The 20,783-nt window shown below is 34.3% G+C and overlaps 2 protein-coding genes across 3 annotated transcripts; one reads left to right on the top strand and one right to left on the bottom strand.

Moving 5' to 3' along the window:
• The first annotated feature begins 1,113 nt into the window (after positions 1-1,113).
• On the top strand, positions 1,114-12,689 carry LOC138329702 (peptidyl-prolyl cis-trans isomerase FKBP5-like). Of its 2 annotated transcripts, XM_069276966.1 has the most exons (9): positions 1,114-1,465; positions 2,507-2,671; positions 3,144-3,242; positions 3,540-3,787; positions 6,187-6,270; positions 6,727-6,966; positions 8,986-9,177; positions 10,094-10,301; positions 11,328-12,689. In XM_069276966.1, the coding sequence occupies exons 1-8, from the start codon at positions 1,261-1,263 to the stop codon at positions 10,250-10,252; spliced, it is 1,392 nt and encodes a 463-aa protein (XP_069133067.1). In that variant the 5' UTR covers positions 1,114-1,260; the 3' UTR covers positions 10,253-10,301; positions 11,328-12,689. The 2 variants fall into 2 exon arrangements, with proteins under 2 accessions (XP_069133067.1, XP_069133068.1); XM_069276967.1 differs by lacking the exon at positions 10,094-10,301 and having other exon boundaries at positions 1,118-1,465.
• A 151-nt stretch (positions 12,690-12,840) lies between these two features.
• LOC138329703 (tetraspanin-4-like) lies at positions 12,841-20,008 on the bottom strand. Its single transcript, XM_069276968.1, has 8 exons — positions 19,895-20,008; positions 19,133-19,279; positions 18,479-18,670; positions 17,964-18,038; positions 17,236-17,352; positions 16,064-16,204; positions 15,578-15,661; positions 12,841-15,113 (listed from the first exon to the last, which is right to left on the bottom strand). The coding sequence occupies exons 2-8, from the start codon at positions 19,205-19,207 to the stop codon at positions 15,051-15,053; spliced, it is 747 nt and encodes a 248-aa protein (XP_069133069.1). The 5' UTR covers positions 19,208-19,279; positions 19,895-20,008; the 3' UTR covers positions 12,841-15,050.
• Positions 20,009-20,783: the final 775 nt, after the last annotated feature.

Below are 20,783 nucleotides of genomic sequence, written 5' to 3'. Positions count from 1 at the left end.
TATGTACTTTTTGAGAAAGCCGTGTTTTATAACCATGCAAGCAAACCTTTTTCGTTGCCATTTTAGTGATGCACAAAAATAATCATATTTTGAAAACGAAACACTGAGAAATTTTGCAAATATTATGAGCTGAAAGTGTAGATAATTTCCTTTGCTAAAATCCATCAATAGATAGGCCTAAGGAAAATTCAAAGAAGAGATGTAAAATGATATCATGCTTTCGAGTATATATTGGAAAAAGTAACTACATGTAGGCCTAATTACGAATACTTTTGGTTAGATACCTACAGCAGCTGAGCTTTTTTATAGTATACATTACTATCTAAATTTCTGCCTACAGCTAGTGACCGGACAACTTATAATTTACGGTTTTTAATTTTTTAAATGTGAATGTAAAACAAGATCGATATTTTTGTAGAGTCGCAAACGCGATTAGCTTACCGTAATTATTACACGTGTCAATGTTTTTTAAGAAACCTAAATGTTTTGCTGTGGAACGGTAGTGGGCCTTTAAAAAATGACGCACCAAAATTTAGTTGAAATATTAAAATCGATACGTACAATTTATTTGAATGTATTTGTACTTTGCAACCAGTCCGGTTGTTCAAAATGTGATTAGCTTATCACTTGAATAGTGAAATTGCCCTGTTGTATTTTGAGATTTGTTGATAGTAAAGTTTTAATTTAGTATTGAAGTTGACAAACCATGTGAAGCGAATTTGGTTGATTTTCAACTTATCTTAATCTCTAAAAATAACACCAAAAATCCCCATCTTTCACTTCACAAACAAAACATCTGAGAATTAGTTACAGTTTATATCCACCAGAATGTCCATAGACCACATAGGCCTACATTTTACTCAGTTTAGAGGTCTCAGTGTCTATATTGGTAAAAATCATATTCAAAAGGAGAGATGGAATAAAGTTCAAAGTTGAAAAAACAAATCTTTAAAATGTTTTAGAACAAAATACAAATATGTTTATAAACAATATCATAAAACAATATGTGGATATATAACAGGACCTTGCTACAATGTTTCAATGCTTGAAGCTGTTTGACTAAAACTATTCATTTGAAGCAAATAGCAGTACGCATCAATCAATGCAAGCGTCTGGAGGACACGGACGAGCTGAATTATCACGTGTGATAATAGAAACTTCCAGCAACCACCGAAAAACCGGCGTTCTATTGTTTCGGTATTAGAAAGCTTTCATATTCCTTATTTGAAGTTTGCATTTTCCATTTTTATCGACTACAAAATGGATACGGCACCGGAAAAAATAGACATAACGCCTACAAAAGATGGCGGAGTGCTGAAAGAAATTCTACGAGAAGGAACCGGCGAAGAGAAACCATTACCAGGGGATAAGGTTTTGGTTCATTATGTGGGCACCCTTGAAGATGGATCGGAGTTCGACTCGAGTAGAAGAAGGGGGGACAAATTTGAATTTGATTTGGGAAAAGGTACTTGCACATAAAACAATGGTGAAATAAGACTTCCAATTTGTTTTTTACCAAAACATTTCGTCCTTATCTAAACTCTTGCAGGATTACTGGGTCGGCTTTGAAGATGAACATAGCTCTCTGTAATTAAATCTTCAAAGAAAGTCTCTGCATAAGTTTTTTTCTCCTTTTGCTGTGACATGCTCCAGGGGTGTAGAGATTGTAAGTGATCATAACCCCTGGAAATTGAGGATGGCTACCATTAGAAGCATGTTTTCATTGGGGGGAAAAACTGGTCACATGACATTCCATAAATTAGATATACCACAGCAACTGTTTCTGCCGGCGTAAAACCTCCAATATGAGATCTGAGCTGTAACCATGGCAGCGAGAAATAATTAATCCCAACTCTGTAGATAACTCTTCCCAGATTTCTGTAGTTAAACATGCTCAGAAGTTGTTCAAGCAATTATTCAGTCCAAAAGGTCATCAGCATTTGTATATATTTGACAACATGCAAAGATGTAAATACATGTCACAAACAATACTGTATTATACATAATTTACTGAACAAAATGGAGATTTAAGCCTGTACGTTGCAGACTTTGGAATGTGTGTCTAATTTGACTGGCATGTTCACTACTAGTTGGCTGCAGTAACTGTTGAGTACAGCAATACTTTTATTCATTTGAAATGTGAATTTAGTTTTTACATGTATTTCCATAGAATGATTTTCTTTATTTTGCTGTAATAAAACATTTATCGCCTGGCCTTTGTGTCAGGATAATTCATGAATTGTGTGACTGGTGATGGGTTTTTCCCCCTCTATCTCTCTCACATAATTCTGGATATACATATACATCCATTGTATACATCTGTACTATAGATGTATATATATTTTCAACTTTCCTTTACCAACATATATATCATAGCACATCCTAATTAGTATAAGTGTGACTAAAACTGTTCAAAGGATTTTTACTTTGCAAAATACAAATAAAATGAATAAGTATTTAAAAATAAATAAATGAAGAATTGACTAAATATATCTTTTTACTTCAGGAAGTGTCATCAAATCATGGGATTTGGGTGTAGCTACTATGAAGAAGGGAGAAATCTGTCGCCTCACATGCCGAAGTGATTATGCCTATGGAGCGAATGGTTCCCCGCCTAAGATACCTGCTAATGCAACACTTATATTTGAAGTTGAACTCTTTGAATGGAAAGGTAAAACACTAGAATTTAGCAGCAAACACCTTAATTAATGTTTATCTGTTTGTATTAATCATTCATGATTATAACTCTTATAAAAAATGTATTAAAGCAACTTCTCATCTGTGCCATCTGTAAGCAAATTTTGTCAAAAAATGATTATTTTTTATGAAGTTATTATCTGATTGTATATCCAGTCTTCTGTTTCTTCCAGAGTTATTCTATTAAATTGTGTGTTCAAATTGCACTGGCATTAAGTTTTAAGCTAGCGTTAATATAATTCTAGTATTAGTGCACATGGCCTTCCTTGTTGCATATCTAACATTCATAACATTCAAAATCCTTCAAAAATAAACATTCAGATAAGCTGTCTCATTACAGCCGTGCAAACATCAAGATGGTACTCTCAACTGTCTGATACAGATGTATGTTAGTGTATGTAGTTACACAGATATCGAGTCTGGAGATTTGGTATTAACTTTTGCAGGAGAAGATATCTCTGAAAAGAAAGATGGTTCTGTAATCCGACACATTGTACAAGCCGGAGAAGGATACCAAACACCAAACGACGGAGCTACTGTTAAAGGTATAACAATCTTCAGAAGGACATTTTCTTTACAATTTAAACCTGGCTTAAGCTAGGGAGGCGTTGAATTGTATCTTTTCTTGGATTATCTACAGAGGAAAATTATGTTGTTGGTTTTTTGTATGTTCATGAGAATTCTATCAAAAATAAAGGAATCACAAGAGCTGATTACTCAGCAAAACAAAGACACTTTAAAAAGTGCATATTAAGAGTAAAAAAAATCCCAAAGTTGAGTTATGTCCCTTTATCTGTTATATGTACTAGCTAGTTTACAAACCTTTACGTGTGTTTCTACAGTTCACTACGTGGGACGATGCGGTATGACAGTGTTTGATGACCAGCAAGTAGAGTTTATCCTAGGAGAAGGAGAAGAATCTGGAGTGATTGAAGGTCTAGAGGTGGCAATCAAAAAGATGAAAAAGAAGGAAAAGTGCAGATTAGAAATTCAACCATCAATGGCATATGGAAATGAAGGAAACTCAAAGTTCAACATTTCACCTAATACTACTCTTCAGTTTGATGTAGAAATGCTGTCATTTGAAAAGGCAAGTCTTGATAGGGACAGGCATCTCTTAGAGTAGCCATCTGTGTGTACCATTTGAGATTTTTCTCCAAAACAGAAATGCAGGTGGTTCTAATATTGCGAATGGCAATTACCGTATTAGACCCAATAGGTACCCAGGGGGTGTAAAAAATTGAAAAAATGCATAGGTGCTTAATAAAACGAAATCATTGCAAACCAATACAATTTTGATAGTTTTGGTCTTATGCCTTGTCTTTTTGTCTTGTGAAAGAATTTAAATAATTTTCTATAGAGATTCCTGTGAAAATTAATAAAAAATCTAGCTTACAGAATAATATCCCAATTTCAGCCCTCAAAGATAATTTTAGTTTTTAGCTCACCTGGTCCGAAGGACCGAGGTGAGCTTATGGGATTCCGCAGCGTCCGGCGTCCGGCGTCCGGCATCCGGCGTCCGTCAACAATCGACTTCTTCTCCATAACCGCTGGTCGGATTTCAACAAAATTTGACTGGTAGCATCCTTATGGGCTACTAACTGAAAATTGTACAAATGATGGGGCTGATCCCCCGGGGGCCTGAGGGGCGGGGCCAAAAGGGGTCAATTTGGCTATTTCCATGTAAACGACTTCTTCTCTGAAACCAAGCATGGGATAGCACCCATAATGCAATGGTAGCATCCTTATAGGGTGGGGATTTAAAATTGTACAAATGATGGGGCTGACCCCCCGGGGGCCTGAGGGGCGGGGTCAAATGGGGTCAATTTGGCATTTCCATATAAACGACTTCTTCTCTGAAACTAAGCAAGAGATAACACTCATAATGCAATGGTAGTATCGTTATAGGGTGGGGATTCAAAATTGTACAAATGATGGGGCTGACCCCCGGGGGGCGTGAGGGGCGGGGTCAAAAGGGGTCAATTTGGCTTTTTCCATATAAACGACTTCTTCTCTGAAACCAAGCATGGGATAGCACCCATAATGCAATGGTAGCATCCTTATAGGGTGGGGATTCAAAATTGTACAAATGATGGGGCTGACCCCCCGGGGGCCTGAGGGGCGGGGTCAAAAGGGGTCAATTTGGCTTTTCCTTATAAACGACTTCTTCTCTGAAACTAAGCATGGGATAGCACTCATAATGCAATGGTAGCATCCTTATAGGGTGGGGATTCAAAATTGTACAAATGATGGGGCTGACCCCCCGGGGGCCTGAAGGGTGGGGTCAAAAGGGGTTAATTTAGCTATTTCCATATAAATGACTTCTTCTCTGCAACTAAGAATGGAAGAGCACTTATAATGCAATGGTAGCATCCTTATAGGGTTGGGATTCAAAATTGTACAAATGATGGGGCTGACCCCCCGGGGGCCTGAGGGGCGGGGTCAAAAGGGGTCAATTTGGCTTTTCCTTATAAACGACTTCTTCTCTGAAACTAAGCATGGGATAGCACTCATAATGCAATTGTAGCATCCTTATAGGGATGGGATTCAAAATTGTTCAAATGATGGGGCTGAACCCCCCGGGGGCCTGAGGGGCGGGGTCAAAAGGGGTCAATTTGGCTTTTCCTTATAAACGACTTCTTCTCTGAAACTAAGCATGGGATAGCACTCATAATGCAATGGTAGCATCCTTATAGGGTGGGGATTCAAAATTGTACAAATGATGGGGCTGACCCCCCGGGGGCCTGAAGGGTGGGGTCAAAAGGGGTTAATTTAGCTATTTCCATATAAATGACTTCTTCTCTGAAACTAAGAATGGAAGAGCACTTATAATGCAATGGTAGCATCCTTATAGGGTTGGGATTTGAAATCGTACAAATGATAGGGCTGACCCCCGGGGCCTTAGACGGCAATAGATGCGAGGTCAAAAAGGTCAATTAGGCTACTACTTTCATATAAACTACTTTGTCTCTGAACCTATGTATTGGATAGCATATTTGTATGGTATCAATAGCATCATTGTATGGTTGTGATTCAAAATTAAACTTTGGGAGTCAATTTTGCTTATTTTTCTAATTGTCAGAGTCTTGTGATAATTACTAACAAAAAACCAGGTGAGCGATACAGGCCCTCTGGGCCTCTTGTTTAGTCTGGGTATGATAACTTGGTGACAATTTGCATGCAAAACCATGACATTGGATGAATTCACAGAGTATCAAGCAGATTTTATGACTTAAACTGATACCTGTCTGATAATACATTTGATGATGTGAGAATTAGGTATGTGAGAGAAGAAAATGTAGCGGAGAGACTAGGATTTGAACCTGGGACCTCCGAACACTAGCTGGATGCTCCACCAACTGAGCTACCTGGTCACTAATGAACGACCTGCTATATGTATTTGATCAATTCAATTTTGTTTTGAAAATAACTTAAATAAATCACTGTTTTATTATCATATTGTGACATTGGTTGTTTTGTTTATAACAGGCAAAAGAATCCTGGGAGATGGATGCAAGTGAGAAACTGGAGCAGGCCGAGATTAAAAAGTCCAAAGGCACTTCATACTTTAAGGTATCTTATTATATACTAAAGCAGATTGATCATATCTGTGACTCATGCAAACTATATTTGATAAAATTTCCAAACATAAGGATATGTTTCTAAGCTTTTTCATTTTCAGCCCAGAAAATAATCTTTTCAATTTGATTGTATAAAAGAGTTTGATCTCTGTGGTTATTAGGATGCAAGATTGACCTCATTACTGTAAGCCAACATATCTTTTATGGGCAATTAGAATTCATGAAAAATTAGTTAACCATTACCATTAGAGATGAAATTAATTAATTGTTATAATCATTATACATAACGTAGGAGCAAAATTTAACTAGAGGGAGATGATAGGATTTGGTGTTAGAATTTGATAGTACAATCAGTACCAATTAAAGTTTACGCAGGCTGGACAAATGCCAAAGCAATTGTCAACTATGTTCACATATTTTTATTTCTTTTCTTAATCTTAACTCACAGGCGGAGAAATACAAACTGGCTGTCAAGTTCTACAGTCAGGTGGTAACCCTGTTAGAAAATGCGACGGGTATGGACGAGGGGGAAGACGCCACACGGAAATCTACACTCCTGCTGGCAGCCTTTCTTAACTTGGCCATGTGTTACTTAAAACTTAATGACTCTCACGCAGCTCAAGAACAATGCGACAAGGCACTTGAACAAGACAGCAATAATGTTAAGGCACTATTCAGGCGAGGACAGGTGAGTCTCTCTGTGGCTGTGAATGGGGTTATTCAGAAGTTAGGGGACATGTAACAGGTAATGGCTACCTAACTGAACTGAAGACTTGACCCAGTGTAAATAATACTGTAAACATACTTCTTAGAGCACAGTCATGTTTTATCACAAATGCGAAAAACTGTAAATTATGATTTATTAGCACTAATATGAATTAGTGCGATTCGGTGGTTCAATACTGATAGACCATTTTACCAAATTTAGCACTGTGCATGAATTAGTGTTTCAATAACAGTGCAAAAAAGTAGTGCTAGAACGGGTAACTGGATAACCGGTTCATGTTTTGGCTTGAGCTTGTATCTGGTTAGCATTTAGCAATCTGATAACCACCATATACATTTCATCAAGGAAATATACTCCTCAAAGTAATAAATTTACTATACAAACCACAGTCTTTAACTATAGTATAAAGTATATGTGCTTTCAGAAGTGCGATTTTTTAATGAAATTAATAGTGTTACGACAACAGCATTGTTAACAGAAACTGGGTCTTCATTAAAATGCTTAGGTTTCACTTGGCTTCTATGCAAACATTCCAGTGAGTGTGATGTGCGCAAGTGCCATGTGCAAAACAAAGCCTGTGCAGAAAGTAGGCCTACTTTGACATTGATTGTAGTTTACACCAATTTTCCATTCACCGTCATGATTTTATTAAAGATTCTCCACCGCTGACAAATGGTATTTTTTCACTATCAAAAACAGAAGCAGACGATTGAGTATTTTTCTTTAGTTTCAAAATTTACTTACTTTACACCATTACCACCATTGAAAATTTTTAGCTTCTAATTTTACTTAAAGTTGAAAATATGAAAAATAATTAATTGCATCCCGAAAAAATTCCTTGGCACTATATCCTATATGGAATGAAGTACTGATTGCGCATGCACCAAAGGCAAATATAAATTACCAAACATTATTTTCTGTGTTAATTAGACATATACATACACGATTAAACACTGATTATTGTTCAAATGATGAATATCATTTATGCTCTGTCGGCGGTGGAGCATCTTTAAACAAACAAAATAAATCTAATTCAAAGCAATAATTCTTTGCATCAAATGATTGTTTCCTTAAAGATGTGAGCGATTGTTATGGAATCCATACGAAGTATAACAAATTTATGGCATCACATCCTCGATATTCCAGGGCTTTCGATCACTTACGATCTCTACACCCCTGGACTATCTCATAGGAAAACTAGAGGCAACAGAATAGAACAGGTAATTTAGTCATTTGATATACATCAAAAGAGCCATATAACGGTACACTGTGGTTGACTGTGTGGCTTTGATATTAGTCATCGCTCTCTCTGTGGTCTTCAAAGGAAATCTTTGCTAGCCTGTGATTGGTCAAATGTTTTCCGCTGAACTGCCTTCAATTTCACTATGAGATAGTCCAGGGGTGTAGAGATCGCTAGTGATCGGAAGCCCTGGAGTATCGAGGATGATGGCATCAATGTATGATTGTAACCTTACTTAAACAGCGACGGTTATCCGGTTACGGATTGGTTAATACAATGTTGGTATTTTTACTAACCGTTCCAGCACAACAAAAAAGTGTTAAAATGTAACTACAGCTAAATAAAGTATGTTTACAGTAGATCATTTAGGGTAAATTGTCAGGTCCAATGACATATAACAACAGCACAGACCAGTTTGTTTTTCTCTTTTACAAACATACAGTGCTATATGGGTATATTTGTTATCTCATGGGGAATGGGCAACAAACCATGCACATAGGGTAAAATAACAAAATGCCTAAACCTTCAAGTTTGATATATATATATATATATATGGTAGTCCCTACCCTTAATTTATCTGTTAGTATCTAACATTCAGCGTAGAAATGGTTTTACCAAACCTCGCCTCAAAGTAAAGTATCCGTCTTAATGCTTATTCAAAACTGCAGTTTGAGTCATTCTTCATGGAGATTTTGCTGCTTTACAGCAGATATTGTACTGATATTTATTATTATTTACAGGCCTTACAAAACAAAGGAGATTACGATCAAGCTAAAAAAGATTTTGAGCAAGTGGTCCAGTTAGATCCCCAGAACAAAGCAGCGAAGAACCAAGTAACGAGGTGTATGCAGAAGATCAAGGAGTTTAAAGACAAAGAGAAAAAAATCTACGCTGGAATGTTCCAGAAGTTTGCAGAGGCTGATAGCAAAAAGGTAAGAAGAGACTACTCACAGGCTAAGTTTGGTTGTCTACTTTACAATAATACTGTAATTGTATAAATCACTGATTGTTTTGTAACTATTTTAAAACCTATTGCCCAAGAAAATAAACACAATACAGTAAAACACGTTTATAAAGAATTCATAGTTATAACATAGTAATTTTCATTCTCAATCAAAGTTCCTATTCTATGTCTGTAACATGTATTTAATAAAAAAAAAACTATGCTTTGTATAATGAAGTGATTTCATTGGTTCCCAGAGGTTTGTTATAACCATGTTTTACTGTATTCATTAAAGCTGAAAATTACAAGATTTTGCTTGGACTTTGATACAAACTTGCCATATTCATATTGAAATTTCATATTGTGAGTGTTAACATTATGGTTAGATTTTCATAAAAAAATTTGAAAAAGAGACTTGCACACTCTCTTAAATTTTAGGCACAGGGAAAGGGAGGATAGGAAAAATTCAAATATGATTTCGTATTTTTTTTATCAACAACAAAAATACAAAATCCAGATGTACTCAAAGCCAGGATCTATACTTCACAGTTATAATTGGGCTACAGTGGCCAAGTGGTTAAGGTGTTTTCCCATAATGCAGCATTGTCCCTCAAACTCTGTCTGAATAGTTCATCAGTAGGTTATTGACCAAACATTGAGTTTCTAAATTTAGTATATTAGGCATGAACATAATAGTGATATCTATAAAAACATAATATTGTCTGTGACTGTGGCTTGCTGAACTAATTATACACTGCCAGAATTTTACCTGCTTTACAAAATAAGCTTTAGAATCAGTATTACCGTAAATGTGGTTAGCATGCTGGAACCTGAGAAATGATAGTTGAGCCATGGTAATTTACCTTTATACTACCCTGACCTGTGACCTCTCACCCTCACTTCAGCCTCAGCACCAGTATGAGGATGGCCTTGCCAGTCTGGGTGAGTGGAATAATGACATGGCTGCTGGTATGATGTCTCTAGAACAGGAGATGGCTGCCTTCGGTGAGACCATGCCTGTCCGTGGTACCAACAACCATCAAACTCAGAATGGCACTCACTGATAAAGGGCATCCTAGCATCAGAGGGTAGCTTACCTTCAGCAAGTAAAAGGTAGTTATAGTTAGCCTTCAGCAAACCACATGCACAGGTACTTTCAGGTAGTTTTAAATAAACCATAATTAGTTATAGTTAGCCTTCAGCAAACCACAGGTAGTTATAAGTAGTTTTAAATAAACCATAGTTAGTTATATAATATAATATAGATAACCTCCAACAAACCATAGGTAGTTACTACATAGCCTTAAATTGTTGTTAATAAAATTAGTCTAAGTTAGCCGTAGTATAAGTTGGCCTTCAATTCAGGTTACCTCAGGTATACTTAGAGTTAGGCCATTGTTGTGTTTTTTTCTGTTTTGCGTCTGCGTGCTGGTAGGTTTTAAATCTCTCGAGTGAAAAAACAAAAACATACATTTTTTTCCGAAATGGTCAATAAAAGAGGTGTGTAACAGGGTAATTAATGTTTCCTACAATTTCTGTAGATGTACAATCTATAAAAATAAAATTCTTTTCTAAATTCGATCAGTTAAAATGAAATAACTTATTTTTGTAGAAAAATGTACAAAATCAGTATCAATTTTGAACCCCCAAAAAACTTTAATTCCATAGCAATAAATTGTGTTTATTTTCATGTGTGTGTTTTTTTGCCTTGCTGGCTGATAGGTTTAAGAAAATCAAAATGACGCAAAACAGAAAAAAATATACAACTATGGCCTTAGCCTTGAATTTACCTCGGGAAGCTATATTTAACATTCAGTTAATTACAAGTAGAGTTAGCCTTCAATAAGTAACAAATACGTATTTTGGGTTGAAAGTTGATTCTAACAATACAATAAAACATGCTTATAACGAACACACTTACAGCGAAATCATGATTATAACTTAGTAATTTTATTACCCATCAAGGTTCCTAAAATATATCTGCAATATGTATATAATGAACTATGTTTATAACAAAGTGATTTTGTTGGTTCTCAGAGGCTCGTTATAACTTTGTTTTACGGTATTTAAACCTTTCAAATATCATTTTCCTTCATCATCTTCCTTTATCAACTTCTGGAATGCTTGATACAATTGCAGAAGGTACCAGAAGAGAACAAAGAAGAGTCGGAGGAGAAGAAAGCCGATGATCAATCCGAGAAGGAGGAGGGTGTAGAAGTTGGCGATGGTGGGCAGGCTGTGGAGGCGAGCTGAGGAACGACGCTTGGTTAATTGTGATCAGATTATTAATAGTGAATTAAATCAGTAATAATCAGGTTAACACATGGGTCAGAGTCAGCCCCAATTAGTGGCGCCGTAACTTTTAAATTCATAGGATTGGAATTTCTTTCTGTGAAGCAAGTAGTAAGACTGTTATAAAATAACTTCCTTTTTGAATAGTTTTTGTACCTTAACTGTTTGTTTTGTTTCCTTTTCTTTAAGCCTTTATATGAAATGTTTATATACCAGCATAGCTGATTTATAGAAACTAATACTGCAAATTGTCGGACTACATTGTAGCATATTCAAACGGACATACTGAAAATGTGCGATTGGACCAAACGCATGCTACAAAAGGCAAAATTGTTTACTTGTATCATTGTTACTGTGAAGCAAGTGGTGTATATTTGCATAAATGTTAGATTTGAATGAACTGTTAATGTATGGAGTTTAACTACTGTTTTATCAGTAAAATTGTGTTTGTAATTCTGACAGTCTGAAGTAGTATTGATAAATGTCTCATCATAGTCTATTAATCGTATACCAACAATTGGTTTTTCTCAAGAAATCATCTATCATCAATCTTCTTAACAGCTGCTTTTCTTTTTCTTTTTTTTTATTCAAAGAGTTCATGTCTTCAAATAATTGTGTGATTTTTGAGAAAGAAAACAAGTTGGGAGCTGCATGTATTGTTGTATGTGTAATATACTTAATAATCGATCCAAAGAATTTTTTTGTTAAAAAATTTAGTAGAATTACATATATACTGTTATATTAAAACTTGCTCCTGACGAATTCCAAAATCCCATTGATTATACAAGTATACTGAGGAATTTGTCCGAATACATTTTTGGCAGAAACAATATACAAGTGTACATGCCATTTTAAAAACTATTGTCATGTTCGGGAAAGATTTGATTAGCAAGAATATTATAAATCATGTAAGCATTTTCTTTTGAAGAAAATTATGTGGTTTTTTCTCTGGCAAATATTTGTATTTAGCATGAAATTCCATCAAGTTGAATCGTCTTTATAAATGTTACTGAACATTGTTCCTGACATAAAAAAGAATCTTTATTATCGTAATAATCTTCATCTAACAATGATTGTATGATGTGTATGAGTGTATCTGTTGTAGGCTAAGATTTCAATATCTAATTCATTTTGAGGACCACAGTCAATATTTGTTGTGAAATTTGCAAGCTCAGTTTGCAAATGCATAATAAAAATAATAAAATCTAATTTGTGTTACTTTCTGTTATAGAAATGTACAAAGCCCCACATAGGCTGATTGGCCAGTCACTTGATTATAGGTTGGTGTTTTCTCCTGGATCTTTCCTTCACCACAAAGCAAACATATTCAACCTTTGATGATGAATTTAAAACAAATCAATTTTGATATATTTGTTGCTACATAATTTATTCATGGTTGTTCTAAAACAATGAAATGTCATTACAAGCACAGTCATACGTTGTTGGGGGAAAATACCCCTGAGTAAGCTGTAATTCATGCAAATACTGACCTTTAATAACGCCGAAGGTAATCGCATCATTTTTATTCTTTCAATAAGTGTAGGTATAGTTTAAAAGCAAAACAAATACTACACTGTTTAATGATCAATTGGAAACTTAATCATAAGCTCACAAAAATCTAATTGTGCAGCATAATGTGAAAAAGATGTTTTAACAAAAATATCTCTGAACAGAAAAATATTTATTTGACAGTAAATAATCTTTTTGAAATAAAAGTAACTGAAATATAAAAAAGGGGAGAGGTTTCTTCGAAAAAAATCTCAAGAAAATATTTTAACCATAAAATTTTTAATCACTGGATCAGGGACAAAAAATAAAATGGCATGCCTCTTTTATTTTAAAGCTCCAATGATCATTAATGAAGGAATTGTATTGCTACTCAAGGATTTGAGGAGTGATTGCACAAATAATTCTAGTACCATAGATTTTAACTTACATGATTACTTTTCATTAATCTCTCAAAGACTCAAGTTGCAGAGCCATACAATAAAGAAGAGAAAGTGTAGAAACTTTTTTCTCAAATGAAGGTCAAAGTACTGTATTCAACCCAATAAGAGTCCATGTCCCTATAAGTGCCCCTTCCCCTTTTTGAGGCCTCAATTTCAATTGTCCATGCATTAATAAAGAGCAAAACTACACAAAACTGTATAGATTTGCAATAATTTCATCTTGTTAGCACCTTTGCATTTTTTTTTTTTTCAATTTTTTAAAAGTCCTGTGCGCTTATTGGGTCGAATACGGTATATGTCACAGTCACCTAGTTTTTTGTATCCGATGCAAAACTTTTAGTACAGAACATAGAGCTAAGATAAGATTATGTGTGGAAGGAAGGAGGAGAGACAGATACAATGCAAATCTATAGCCCCCTCCTCCCACCTCCTGGAATACGGTGGGAAACTAATAATAGCCCTTTATGAAAAGAGTCTGTAAAGACAAGTGCCAAAAGAAATCAAGATTCTTAACAATGTATTTTATGCTATAATTCTCAAAACTTGAAACTAGATAAATTTCTGAACAACAGAAATTATTATACTATAATTTTCAAAACTTGAAACTAGATAAATTTCTGAACAACAGAAATTATGTGTTAAACAAATCAATGTAAACATTACATGTATAATAAAACAAACATACAAAAAACCTTTTTGATTTTCAAAACAACGATTGTAAAAATTGGAAGATAATTATAAGTCACAGGTAGCAAAATGAACTAAGTTCACCTAGCTCACTAGTAATAACATAGATCTTAGTTATTCCAGATCACTGGTAGTAACATGAACATATATGTTCACAAAGATCATTGGCAATAAAAACCGTTTATAATATTTAAAATAATGTAAAAGGTTATGTTTTAAGGTAAGCTCGCTAAGTACACAACTTTAATAAAATAAAAAACATTTGCACATTCAAATATAGGTGTACCTTTCATAAATACTGGCAGATTCATTCAAACAGACAAATGTCTAATTCAATGTCAACAGAGACAAAACACTTATAAGTAATGTTGTTTAAACCACAATAGTTAGTTTGATATACATGTAAATGAGTTGAAAAAATCTGTGTGCGACACACCAAACTGAAGTGACATCTGATGTGACAAAGTGGCCATCAAGACAGAAACAACAACATTTACACTGTCTGGAAGTTTCCTGGTCTAATGCTATTAATCAACACATGGTCCATGTGGATAATCTGGTCCCTAGATCTCAAATACAAACATTGAATGCTGCTTGGATATCTCCATTAAGATCATGAGAGAATACAGTACAGTATCTCCAAGAGTCTACCCTTTCTAGATTCTCATAATCGAGTTGATATTTTGGGGACTTCAGTAATTTTCCATCAGGACATTCTCTAGAGAACTTTCGCGACCGAGAAAAACACATTTCCAATTATCCATTCTTTTATCTAGAGAACCCTCTCTAAAGATCTCTGAAAATGCAGATTTGTTCCAAAACATCTGCTCTGAATAGACAATGGAGTTTTCAAGAGATGGAAAATCCATGGATGTCCTGTCAGCTGTTCTTCACAAAGGTTTAGCTGGCTTCCATTTTTGATGGTCTTCGTTCTCTAGAGGTAGTCATCCTTTCTGAGACAGCAGAACAAAGCTACAGCTGCTACCATGGCAGATATCTATAGAAAAAGAATAAACATTTCCCTTATAACTTCAACACAAGCTATTGTTCTTTCATTTGTACTTTACCATCCCAAATGATTTGAGAAATTCTTTAAAACCTACATTTTATTTTGATGCTACAAAAATTATAACATAAATGTTACTTTTTCCTTTCAATTCCTATTTCATAAAAATCAAAAGCATTAAAATATAATTTGTGCCTAGATATTTGATGGGTTTTTTGAGAAATGTGCATTTTGAATCAAATCACATGTCCCATGCTTTCATATATAAATTATATCATGAACTACACAATTCTGCATGTTCAGTTAAAATAGATATTTAACATAATTACCAATTTCTTTTCTTTTTCTTAACTTTAATTTGTAATTGAATAGATAGTATACTCCTATCAAGCTTTAAAGGGTTTGCAAGCATTAAAGCACTGCTCTGGCATCGTAATCTTTTATAACATTCTTACCTGTACAACCCCGACTAGAAGTGCAACGATGCCAAGCACATACATATTCTGTAGGAACCAATACTCAATCTCCTTCAAACAGCCCTGAAATAAACAATGGTGACAAATAAAGATACAGGAACCAAAATAGAACTTACAATTATTTTTGTGAACAAAAATATAAAGTTGTCTCCCCTTAGAGGGTTTGGGACCAATGTTGTCACCTTGGCTTTCACCTTTTATTACCTATTTTGAATATATATTTTTGACCTCTCTCCTTTAGGGAAAGGTCAACATAACCTTCAAACATTAGAAAGAAACCGTTCTAGGTACTGGTATACTTTAACAAGTTTCATCCAAAGAGTAGTTTGTCACGTTGAATTGAAAGGAAAAATCTGCAACCAAAATTACTGCCGTAACATAAGAGGCATGGGACAATTGCTTACATTGTTTGAATAATTCAATGATTTAGAATGAGATTTGGTAACAAGACATTTGATGACTTACTCGTTTGTAGTAGCGAAGACTGGTAGACTGGCCACAGTTTTCCTCTTTGTAGATACAGCAGGATGACGGGATAGAATCGCCTTTAGACAGGTTACCTATTGTGTACCAGTCTGTGTAGTTATTCATTCCACAACACTGGAGCTACAAAGAAAGTCGAGCCACAGATCAATGTTTGGTTTTTTTCTCAACGAAAACCTTTAGGATTTTTTTTTTTTACTAGCTACTGTCCCAACCACAAGGAACTTGAAATATGTATTGATATTTCTACAGAATTACAGAATAACATTGCTAAAGAAAGAATGGTCTCCCAGACATTATTTTACAGTGACGATCACTGGCTATCCAATTTCAATATCATATCCAAGTTATATTTATATCATGAAGAAGATTATTTGTGAGATCAATTGAACAGTGTAATATTGAAACTGCGATAAATGTTTCTTCATTCCATTTGAATATTATATTCTTATAACAGGTTAAAGGGACAATTCAGTCTAAGATGGTTGTGAATGAGCTGTGAAATGAGTTCAAACTTGATCGATGTCCGCCCATTACATATTGTGGTTCGAACTTTCTTGTATGCCGAAAGAAAAAAAACAAAGAACCCTGTCCCTTTGCTCCGTCAATTAATGCCAACTTTTGCTAGTTAACTGCTTCAAATCGCTCTGACAAGTAGTGTGTTTATACTTATTAGGTGAATGTGTCTTGCCTAAAAAATAATCATTTATATACCTTCTCATGGGTTATGTAGTCCATTTGTTTAACGTGCGTGAACTTTGACTACGGGGTATGGGTGACAGAGTTTAATATTACCTGCTTATCGTATTGATCAACGATTTGATATTTCACGATATTAATTACAATACTTAACAAATGTTAGGATATTTGGCAATGTTTTAACGTTATATGTTCATAAAGAAATGTAGAAACAAAACATTTATGCTATAGTTTGCCTATTGGTTATGAAAGAATATTGCCCTGAGTGAATTGTCTCTTTAATCTATGAATTATGCATAAATAACTCAGAGCAATGCACATTCTGTTATATCGTTTAAAACATAAAAGTTCAATTTTGAAATTATGATAAAGCCCTCTAGCAATTACACAGATGTCATTGTCGTGTTCTTTTCATTATATTATCCATTAACTTTACCGGAGTGAGTAAGACTTACATCATGTTGTATAGTATCTATCATAGCTAGGACACCCTCCTGGTGGGTCTTCTCTATCCTGGGACTAGTTACATGTTCTATACTGTACGTCAACTCCTGCTCGGCTGTCGAACGAATCTGGAAAATTTTGTACAGAAATTGTACAGTAAGTAATGTAAAATGATATTGTATTTAACAGACACTCTGTATACAAAAAAACTTCCAGGGCCCAGTTTCATGAACAATCCACAATATTATGGAATTCTTTAACATAAATTTCCCCATAAAAAAGAATAACAAAAGTATAAGAAAATATCTTAGTTAAGGAGCCTTTCTTAAATTCTGTAATGCTTTCCTTTCTTAAATTCTGTAATGCTTTCCTATGGAAAATTTTAAGTTAAGGGAGTCCTTAAAATTTAAGGAATGTTTGTGAAACTGGGCCAAGGAACTGTAAATATTCAATGTTTGAACCTGGATTCATATAAATATACTCAAGATTTTTTATGCAAAGTTACACAACATATTCAATAGCTTTTAGTAGAATTTCATACTTACTGTCGGCAATCATTATATTATAGTGAGTTAATAAAAAAGTGATTTTTTAAATGTTAAAAGGGAGATTACTCATGATGTATTGTAAAGGAAATGAGGATAGACACCAAGATTAAAAGCATAAGCATTGGTGTGCAAAGTATACGAGTTTGAATTATTTACACATGGAATAAAACCTGAAGTATCATCATAATTACCTGATCTTTGTTGGAGAAGCCCAGGACAGTGATGGCCACCTCCAATCCAAATATCACAAACACAAAAACAAAATACTGCAATAGAAAATTTGTTTATAGTCCTTCATATTTTGCATCACAGATTGAAGTTAATGATATAGTAGTACTGAGAAATAAATATTTCTTTCAATTAAGCACGGATAACTATTTTTACACACATTCAACTCTAAAGACTATTTAGTTCTTCTGGAACAGTTCATTATGAAATTTGGTTGATTAATTACATATATTGCATCCATAAGTTTAAGTAAATTTTCGTTGCCCGTCTTACAGTTTTAGAAATTTAAAGAATATGTTTCACTTTTAAGTTATTGCTTATAGAGATAATGTCTGGTTTGAAAAAAAAAAGTAAAAACACCCTCTACACTAGTGTAGTGGTGGTGTATGTGTTGTGAATACAATTATTGTATTGTCAATTCAATATTGTTGCACTTTGCACTGCACCTTTTCTGATGAATTAGAATTGACTAACTTACAGCTACAAGCATACATTGACTCTCCACCAGAGCACCACAACATCCACAGAAGCCTACAATGAGGATGATGGCTCCTACAGTGATACACAGGGCCGTAGCACTCAGAAAACTATGACTGGGTAGGATGGCAACATAAGGACCCTTATTCACCTGCATCCAAATACCCAGTGCCAGCACACCACAGCCAAGAAGCTGAAACAAATTAAAATCAGTCATGTTATAACTTAACCAAAATACCTAGTTTTTTATCTAGTGAATTTGCTTGTGTAAAAGATTTTTTTTAAAGTTACAACTGATCTGAACCATATGCATCACCTGTGCAAGGCAAAATATTATTGTGGTATATACATACCATTATTTGGATTTTGTCATTATTATTATATTACCCTAGATGTTATTGTATGTTTGTCACCCATTGAAAGCTAATTGCAAAAAATAAAATCTTCACTTTCCAATTAAACACCACACTTTAGCACTTTATTTTTGGAATTTCTTATCATGTCATTAAGAAATATATTTGTATATTAAATTGAAAACTAAAATAACTGATGATACCAGAAACCAAGCAATAATGATCAATAAATTATGGCAATTTTATTTTATCATTATATAATTACATCTATAGAAATACTTTTCTTATTCCACAAAACATACCCATATGAGGACATTAAAGAAGAAGAAGATGTATTTGACAGCATTAAACATAGACCCATCCTTCCGCCTCCTCATTTTGTGCAACTGATAGGATTCCTGTCCTCTCAATTTTTTTTCTTTGTCAAGAAGTTAAGGTGTGATCATCACCTACACCGGAAAAATGATAAAATGAATGGGTAGTCAGATAAAAAGTTCATATACCTTAGAAATAAAAAGTGTTTGAAAATATATATAATGGAAGTGCAAGGAATTATTCATCTTGCAATCATCTATCAATGATGATTATCTTATTTTAGCAGGGGAATTTTTAAATTTCAGCTTCATAGGAAGGATTCAGGGAAGGATTCAAACACGTTTAGTAAATTTACCGTATACATCTGTATTTAGTTCTTATTAACATATATTCATTTGTATCTCTGTTATTACATGCATAAATTACAGTGAATTTATATTTCATGAACATCGACTATGATTTATGCTATGTTTGCTCAATGACATTTTCGTGCGATTTGTTTCATCAACAATCCACTATAATCACTCTGACTCAACTTGTTGATACATTGTATAAAACGATATATAGTTTCCCAAGCCCTGAAGGACAAATCTGACAAATGAGCCCTATTTGCATGCCAAAATGTTACACCCATCCCCGTTTTGATTACATGCGTTCTCAAACAATGCCTTTTCAAATACAATAGTAATTGTCCAATGTAGCATTATCATACACAGTTAAACATACTACAAGTCAATTTATCTCATTACCAAAACACGAGCAAATGATCAGCATGTATTAGCAGTAAGCACAAAACATTCCTCTTCTGTTTTCATTGCAGACTCCACAAAACCGGAAGTTGTACTGAACAAGAGTATCGGAGTTAAACAGACGCTTCAATTTGAATAGGGGCTCACGACGGGATAACGAAATATAGCCTAAGTCGATCCGCGCGCTTCGATCAAATCACGACACTAAAATGACACCCGTGTTAAAATTATTTAAGTATAGCTAAAAAATCCTAAAGTAATTTAATGAAAATCAAACATTGACTTAAATACCATGGTAAACCGTTATATGTATAACGTCATGTAACCCAGATTGGCACACATTTTTCTTATTAAGAGCATACTATTTATTAGTCCGCTAAACCTGCCTATATTATTAGGCTTTTTTTTAATTTTTTTTTTTTGCCTAATATATAGGCAAAAATTTTTTTTAAAAAAGCCTAATAATATAGGCAGGTTTAGCGGACTAACTATTTATCAGATTAAATGACCATTACCTTTCCGAAACGGCTTTTAATTTTAAAATTGGAATGTAAAACGCGATCGATTATTTTATAGAGTCGCAATATAGAGTCGCAAAAGTTATTAACTTTCCGTTAATGGAACACTTATTGCATCTCCGGAAAAGAAATGATTGAAATGTTAATTTTCATAACGCGGTTCGTTTTATGTTTCCTGCCGTCGTCATAAATTCCGCGCGGTAGGCTACGTGACTATTACTGCATCAAACGGCAAAAGAGTGAAATGAATCTCGACAGTTATCACATATCACATTATTATCAAAAACGTTTTTAGTTGTGCGAATGATATTGGCTAAAATGAAACGATTTTTATGAAACTTGAAGTTTATCTTAGATAAACCCAAAAAACC

The sequence above is a fragment of the Argopecten irradians genome, chromosome 8 (genome assembly GCF_041381155.1).
Source record: "Argopecten irradians isolate NY chromosome 8, Ai_NY, whole genome shotgun sequence".
In the NCBI taxonomy this organism is placed as follows: domain Eukaryota; kingdom Metazoa; phylum Mollusca; class Bivalvia; order Pectinida; family Pectinidae; genus Argopecten; species Argopecten irradians.
The sequence above is the reverse complement of the archived record's forward strand: the minus strand, read 5'-3'. Positions and strand labels throughout refer to the sequence as shown.